Below are 8,256 nucleotides of genomic sequence, written 5' to 3'. Positions count from 1 at the left end.
GTGTGTGTGTGTGTGTGTGTGTGTGTGTGTGTGTGTGTGTGTGTGTATGAGGTAGGTAGAGGAAGAGATACAAAGGTCAACACGGCAGACAATCTATAAAGGTGTCTCTCTCCCATGACCCTGGAGACTACAGCCATAACCAAAAGGTCAAGGTGGTTGTGCCCTTATTGTCTCAGCATCGCTTCTTTACACAGAGATGTTCAAGCAAGTACAACAACTGTCATTCATTTCCCACCTGACAGATGGAGGGGCGGGACATTCAAAATGAAATGAACATCTTGTGTTCTTTATTCATGAGTTTATTTGTGAATTGTTCAGCGATTATTCTTACATTCCTACATTCCTACCTACTTCTTTCATCATTAACAGAATTAACAAAAGCGCTCTAGCTGGAAAGGGAACTGCGAGAGTGAATGGGTCTACTAATGTAGTTATCTATTGCACATTCAACTTCTAATGAACAACCTAGGCTTTGATAGAATCATTAACACATGTAACGTTAGATGAATCACAGAAGATGCTCACTTAAAGCTAAGAATAATTGATTCATCAAAACTGAGATCCTGCATATTTCTTAGATTCATTTACCTAGCATGACCAAGAGTGGAAAACCACTTTCCATCATACCACTGTTAATCTTGTGTCGGAATAAGATTAGAATCTCATTAGTAAATGGGATTACATGTTTTCTTCATAGATGTATTAAACCTCGCTTGATTGGTCCATTACCACCATAATGACTGCATTACCTCTTAAAAATGACTATTTTATCGTAGGATCCACCCATTCGTCGATGTATGATGTCATTTGGCTTGGTTGAGATCTCCCGTGACTGAGTGCACATAGGAAACATTACTGTTAAAGGTTTGAGTTTGGGTCTAATGTGTTTCAGCGCATCGGAAGTCAAATAATTAGTGCAGTCCACTGGGCACACACTGGCTGAATCCACATTGATTCCACGTCATTTCAATGAAATGACATTGAACCGACGTGGAATCGACGTGGAACTGTGCCCAGTTTGGTATGCTCGCTTACTCCACGAGGCAAGTCCTTTAAAAACCCATCAGAAAGACACAACAAGCCCAGAGATACAGTCTTAATATCTTAAGTCTTTATTGGTGTGTGCCATACATCAGCAGTAAGGTACAGAGTCAGAGCGTAGCCCATCAAACTACATTCAGATACTAAGCGTTGACATGTTTTCAGTTATTCAGTTCAGCATGGTAGCTGTTGCTCTTACCGCTAGAGGAAGATGGTTGAGAATAAAACATCCTAAACATAACCACACGCAGAAAGCACATGAATCCCGACTTCCACTTAAGTCCCATTTCCACTTGCGTTGATATCTATGGGAGGCTAAGTGGAGGTTTAACTTGAAGTGCAAGTCAGGACCTATTCAGTTAGAGAGCGGCTGGTGTTTTAAGGCATTTTGACAACACTCTAGCATTCATTCCATGTTTCGTTTTGTATTGTTTTTGTCTGTTTTTTGGTTTTGTGTGGCAACGGGTATTCAAAAGCAGCTCTATTTTGTACACGAAAAGTTGTTTTTGCCGCACATGCATTTTAGAAAAGTTTGGCAGTGCTGCAGTAGTAGTAGTGAGGTTTGTTGTAGAGGCTTGTTGCAATGGTATTTAGACACCTGTGACCCTCTTGATTACGTTGAAGTCATAGCTATTCTAAACTTAAACCTGTGGTTGTGTACAAGGCTACTTGTATCTGTACTTGTACTTGCACTCGTATTTGTACTTGTCGATGTAGCTGTGCTTGTACTTGCAACCAGTTTTCCTTTGTAAATTTCCTTTACATTGGAGCTCAAGAATTACGGAAACGGTAGGCAAAACTTTCTGATTTTCCCAACCTGATTCCCCACTATGAGTTACCCTAGGAAACTGTCCGCATATACAAACACATACAACTCCAGACACTCAGACACTTAGTAACGCAACCACATCTCCACCAATCAACAGCTTTCTGTAGTCTGTTGTACAATCAGTGGTTTCCATTCGCAGGGTGAGTGAGTGCAGCCGGTCAGGGCTTAGAGGGCCGTGACAGACAGTCAGACAGACATAGATACAGAGGTAGCCTAGTTCCAGATTTGTTTGTGCTCTCTTGCCAACTCTATGTCAATGAGAGACAATGAGCTGGCAACATAGCAGAAATAGACTGGCACTCAAGCTAAGATACAGAGGTAAGTTCACATAAGTAGTTGTGTTGAAACCTGGCAGTGCACAAGAAAGAAACCAAAGGGCTGCCTAGTTTCTTTACATACAGATTTCTATTGGTGAGATCATTCATGATCATTCACAACAGACATAATAATTCCGTCATGGACGTATTTTTCAGAGGTCATGGTGCTTTAAAACATCATGGTCCGGTTCATTTTACTGGACTATTGGCTTGTTTTTGTTTACTTGTTTGTTTGGCTTGTTAGTTGTTGTGTTCCTAAGGCGTAGTGTCGTGATGTGGTACTGTTCAGAGGCTGGACGTCGCTGTTAATTCAAATGGGTTTCAGGAGTCCACAATGGAACGTGGGAAATGGAGTTTATGCATACCATTCTGTCTGTCACACCCTATTGGACCATGTAGAAGCCCATGCATTCGTGCTAAAACGTAATTCTCTACCTACGCATTCTCTATTTGATTGATTGAGCCTGTTGTGAGAAAGAGAATTTCTCTCTCTCTCTCTGTTTGATTTCCTTTCTCCCTGTTTCTCAGAGTCCCACACCTCCTACTTTTCTTTCTACTTCTCCCATTGCCCCTTTTTTTGTAACCAGTCATGGCCTGCACAAACTGATCGTCAGTACAAATGAAATCCCATCTAGATCAATACATAAGTGCCCTGAATATGACCCTCGTCATGACGGACATCCTCATCATTAGAACCAAGCAGTGAGGCTGAGGACAATGTCAGCAGCGTGTGCCGAAGTCACATCCTGTCTAAATGATGGCATTCATCTCAAGTCTAGCTTACTGGCCAACTAAGAACATACATCTAGATCGATACATAAAACCAGTGTTGTGTACATGGCGATGTAAAGCATTGGCAATGAAGTGTGGAACCTAGCATCCCATTGTTTTCCTACTATACGTTATGAGTATGTGAATATGAAGTATGTCCCTCTAACAATCTGTCACCATGCAAGCTTGAGATATTCTACATACAACATGCAAATAACAGTTTGATTATTAGCTAGTTTCACTTTCAGGCTGAGATTTCCGGTGGTCTATTCAAACAGCAATCAGCGCTTACACTAAAAGGGCATTATCATCATTTTCACAATTTCACTGAATTAGTCCAACCTCATAGTGGGTAAACATCTATAAAACACCAGAAAATAAGTTTCTGACTGGACTGGGCCTTTATAGAAGTTAGAGTAATTGTCATGAGGTGCAATCTTGAAGAGTAATTATGCGTTTGATGGAACCGTTGTTGGTTGAGCTCTGGTTCTGGTGTTGAAGGGGTGGCGGTTTAAACAGCTACGCGCTGTTGTCATGCAGATTTGAGTGGACCAGGATCATAAGGCAGATGCTATTGACAGTGGCGAGGCCAGGGTACGAACAAGCCTTTTAGATATACTCTGATTTTGTTACTCGTGATGTTTTGTCTGGGGAAAAAAAGAAGAATTTTATCTGCATTGAAACTCAGAGTTCGCAATATTGTCTGCGTTGTAGATAAGGCAAAAATGGCTCAGCAAGATCACAGATCTTTTTGGTTTTCTGCTGAGTTTGAATAACTGTGTGCTCCTTTAACAACTTGGTCGATCTCTAGCTCTCACCCCTGTACCATACACGTGCTTTCCTTCATATTGTAGTATGTGGATGTAGTAGACGTATTAACAGTTAACAAGCTGATATGTTTTGGATTTTTGTTTTCCGTGCACAAATTCAAACTCTCACACACCCCCCCCCCCATGGAATGTGTATAGAGAATATTATCATAGGCGGTGGCAGTAGTGCATGATTATTTCTTGAACTGAATGACATCTATCACAGCTCGGTGCCAAACTAGCCTGGCGTCCCAAACTGATTTAGCTGTGTTTCACTGTTGTTTCTTGTGAGCGCAGTGTTCAGTCTGGTTATACCAGGCTAGTGCCATACAATAGCGCGAGCCCAAAGTGAGAGTAATCTGTTGGGAGTATTGTACTGAACTGTATGTTCCTATCACCACAATAACCTACGTGTCTCCTGATAGGGCCAGAAGTGTGCCTGTAACTACTTTGTTATTGTCATAGTAAGAGAGTAGAGTGGAGAGAAGTACAGTGATTGGTTGTTGGATAGTGGTAGGTTACACAGTAGTAGTAGTAGAGTCTAAACTATAACGGATTCCTCTCTGAGAATACCCCTGTGAAGGGGGAGAGGGGGATGGGGAGTAGGAGGGAGGGGATGGAAGGTGTAAGGTTAAACCTAAGGGAAGGGGAGAGTCTAGTTTTTCTGGTTGGCGTCGCTGGACCCCTTCTGGTCTCCGTCGTTGGACCCCTTGCCAGACTTGCTCTGCCCATCCTCCTGGTCCTTTCCCTCGTCCTTCTGGGATCCTCCAGAGATGGTGGTGTACCTGGTGGTCTGGTTGTAGCTGCCCATGCTGGGCAAGTCCACGTCGCCAGAGGAGGTCATGTCGGAGGACCTCATGTTGGAAGACCTCATCTCGGAGGACCTCATGCCGGAGGACCTCATCTCGGAGGACCTCATGTTCATGCTGGGGCTGGAGTAGGTGATGCCTGTGCTGATGCGGGTCTCTTCCCCTTCCAGGAGTTTCCTGAGGAGAGGGGGGGAGTGTTAGGGAGGGAGTGTGACGGAGGGAGGGAGGGATGGGGAGAGAAGAAGAGATGTAGAGAAAGCGATAGCGGGAGGGGAGGAAGGGAGAGAGATAGGGTTGGTTAAATACAGGTTAAAATATAAACGAGTCATGTGACCTGCCCATGCTACCCCAGGAGAGTAATGCTAAGTCACCTCAGGGTGTGTGGCTAATGACTTCTAAATCTATGTCATTGATTGATCAGGATCTTTAAGGTGATGCTGATCAAGTGTTGGTCATGCAGGTATTGAGGCATGACATTTTCAAGCATAATAAATCTACTGTAACTATATGAAAGCTAGGATGTCCATTTTTACGTTACAGTAATACATCATTGTGATGTTGTGATTACAAGGATGAGTGTTATGAATACAAGCTATGTAAAATGTATGCATGACTGTAAGTGACTTTGGGTGAAAGCATCTGCTAAATTGCATATATTATATTATTATATATGATTATATTAAGTACCTGTACGCAGCAATTTCAATATCCAGCGCCATCTTGACATTCAGCAGGTCCTGGTACTCCCGCAGGTGACGAGCCATCTCGCTCTTAGTGGTCCTCAGGTCATTGTCCAGCTCGGCCATGTTGTCCTGATAACATATTGAAGTAGAAAACAAATTGTGAAACAGTTGCAACCCTAAAAGTGAATTGTGTTGATATAGGCTAGGTTTTAATATAGTCTACCTTTATTCTGAGAGTTGGTGGTCTGACTCAAGAAAATAACGATAACAATAAGATTATAAATTCGATTTTAAATAATTAAGAACAAGCAGCTCTCCAGAGAATATTTCATCACTATGTACAGAGACGCACTAACGCCAAATAAAATACGGTTATAAGAGAGCAGTCAATGGGTTTCTCCGTTACTAAGTACAACACAAAGCAGTTACAATGAGAGGCGCGTGCGTAATTTAAAATTAGAACAGTGGTTTTCAACTTCCAAACTCAAAAAAAGCTAAAAGACGCTTTCAACCGCAGCCCGATAACAGGTGACAGAGCGTCTTATCACGCCACCGGAATAGTTTCAGCACCATGGAGAGTGAACAGCTCCTATTGTCATCTCAACACTTTTATTTTACAGCTCTCGTGTTGTGCATTTTAGTAAAACAATTTAATAGCTCTAAAATAATGTTATAAAGCTAAATTCCCCACTTTTATTAGAACATAAATTGTGATGTTCTTTTAATCAGAATTGGGTTTTTTTTGCACATGGTTATATGCTATATATTTCCAAACTAAACAGTTCTTTATCTCTTGCTTTATCCTGGACATGTTTGTAAACAAACTGCAAGAAAGATAAGCTCACATTTGAGCTTTAAAAATGTATTTAAAGTAAACAAATCCTTTCTTACCTGGTACTGGCCAATCTCCTGGTTGTGCCTCTCCTCCATCTCGTTGAGCTGCCTTTCCAGGGACTCGTTGGTTCCCCTCTGGCTCTCGATCTCGATGGTCTTGGACTGGAGCTGCCTCCTGAACTCGTTGAGTTCCTCCCGGCTGGCGCGCATCGCCTCCTGGCTACGGGTGGCCTGCTCATTGAGGTCAACAAACTTCGACTTGTACCACTCCTCGGCGGACTGGAGGTTCTTGGAGGCCATTGACTCGTACTGGCCTCGGATCTCCTTCAGGGCAGAGGTGAGGTCAGGTTTGGAGACCTCCATCTCCACGGATACCTGGGCGGCTTGGATCATGTTCATGAGCTCGGCCACCTCCTCCTCGTGCACCTTCCTCATGAAGTTGATCTCGTCAAGGAGGGATTCTACCTTCTTCTCCAGGTCTAAACGCACCATGGTGGCGTCGTCCACGTCCTTCTTAAACGCCTTGAGGGTCTGCTCGGCTTCCTCCCGCAGGCGGTACTCGTCATCATATTTGCAGCGGAGCTTCTGCAGGTCCTCCTCGATGTTGTCACGCTCGATGAGGATCTGGGACTTCTCGCCGTTCACCTCATCCAGCTGGGAGCGCAGCTCGCGGATCTCCTGCTGGTACAGGTCCGCCAGGCGCGAGGGCTCCGTCTGCCTCTGACGCAGGGTCACCAGCTCGGTCTCGAGCACCTTGTTCTGCTGTTCCAAGTTGCGAACCTTGTCGATGAACATGGCAAAGCGGTCATTGAGCCCCATCATCTGCTCCTTCTCGTTGGTGCGGATGATTTTGAACTCATTGTTGAGCACCGTGCTCTGGGCGAAATCCAACTTCTCCGTCGGCATGGGCATCTGCGAATAGGACCGGCCAGAGGACCTCTTCTGGTGGAAAGAGGAGCCCAGGTTAGAGCCCATGCTCCGGGACTGAGAGTGGGACCGGTAACCACCGCTGCGTAAAGAGGCATTGCTCATCCGGGAAGGAGAGCTGGAGTAACGGGGAGACTCCCCGAAAATCTTTCGGTAGGAAGAGGCGGAATTGAAGTCAGATCCGTAGCTCATCTTAGCGAGTGATGAAAGGGAGCAGAGCAGGAGGCGCGTCTCCTTTTTATAGGGGGACCTTCCAACGATCAATAATTAAAGCCCGTATATGGCAACCTCTAGCCTGCCCAACTGGCCACTGCAGATTTCCCAGGTAAAACAACCTCTCATCAAATACCTTAAATATACTGAGTCATTGATTATAAGCACTTTTAAATGGTTAATAACCACATTTATATTTTATATTACATCTAAGGAACCGCACCTATTTTGGACGCTAGAGTCGGTAGATGGAACTGTCCGTTTTGGCGCAGTGCTGATTTCAGCAAGAAATACTGTATCTCGTTTTAGCCACTCACCTCTGAGGAGACTGGACACATTGTACTAAACTATATTTAATGTGGTTCTAAACCTATGCAATTTTCATTCTCAGTACTATTGGATTTAGGATGCGTTTTTAGGCTACCTAACACATTTATTCCGTAGCCTAAAACCGGTAGTAATGCTGAAATGTATATTATTTTAGAAGGTGAACCTGAAGTGTTACTGCCATTTGTGAGCTACTCCTCCCATTACAGAAAGTAATATGTGTCCTTCTACATAATTTGACACTAGAATTAGGAACCAAGAAATATGAAGCGTCTTGTCTCTAGTCAATAGACCTACATCAGATATTGTCCTGCAGAGGATTCAGCACATTTCTGACATATGGCTAGATTTAGTTTGTAAATATCCCTGTATCATCCTTCGTCATCATGCAGCTTTCCAAAATCAGACCTCTCTCCACACCTCCCATGGAAACAGTTGTGTGACGCTGCCCTCTGTTGACGCAACTGATACTGCATGGCACCAGAGTTTGGAATGGGACACTTGCAGCAAAATACAAGGCTAGGTGCATGTGGCTAGATGGATGGATGGATGTAGACAGTGTTGGGTTTATATAGCCTCGTATTACAAATAGCTTTAGCAGACATTTATATCTTTAAATATGACATGAGATGGATGATAGACAGATTCTAATGCCCCGTCGGCAGATTATTCACCGATCTACTATTGGGTCAATCA

General features: G+C 43.7%; 1 protein-coding gene across 1 annotated transcript; it reads right to left on the bottom strand.

Moving 5' to 3' along the window:
* Positions 1-1,089: 1,089 nt before the first annotated feature.
* LOC109887265 (alpha-internexin) lies at positions 1,090-7,244 on the bottom strand. The gene is made up of 3 exons (XM_020478723.2): positions 6,151-7,244; positions 5,264-5,388; positions 1,090-4,753 (listed from the first exon to the last, which is right to left on the bottom strand). The coding sequence occupies exons 1-3, from the start codon at positions 7,210-7,212 to the stop codon at positions 4,423-4,425; spliced, it is 1,518 nt and encodes a 505-aa protein (XP_020334312.1). The 5' UTR covers positions 7,213-7,244; the 3' UTR covers positions 1,090-4,422.
* Positions 7,245-8,256: the final 1,012 nt, after the last annotated feature.

This window comes from Oncorhynchus kisutch, linkage group LG1 (assembly GCF_002021735.2).
Source record: "Oncorhynchus kisutch isolate 150728-3 linkage group LG1, Okis_V2, whole genome shotgun sequence".
NCBI lineage: Eukaryota > Metazoa > Chordata > Actinopteri > Salmoniformes > Salmonidae > Oncorhynchus > Oncorhynchus kisutch.
The sequence above is the reverse complement of the archived record's forward strand: the minus strand, read 5'-3'. Positions and strand labels throughout refer to the sequence as shown.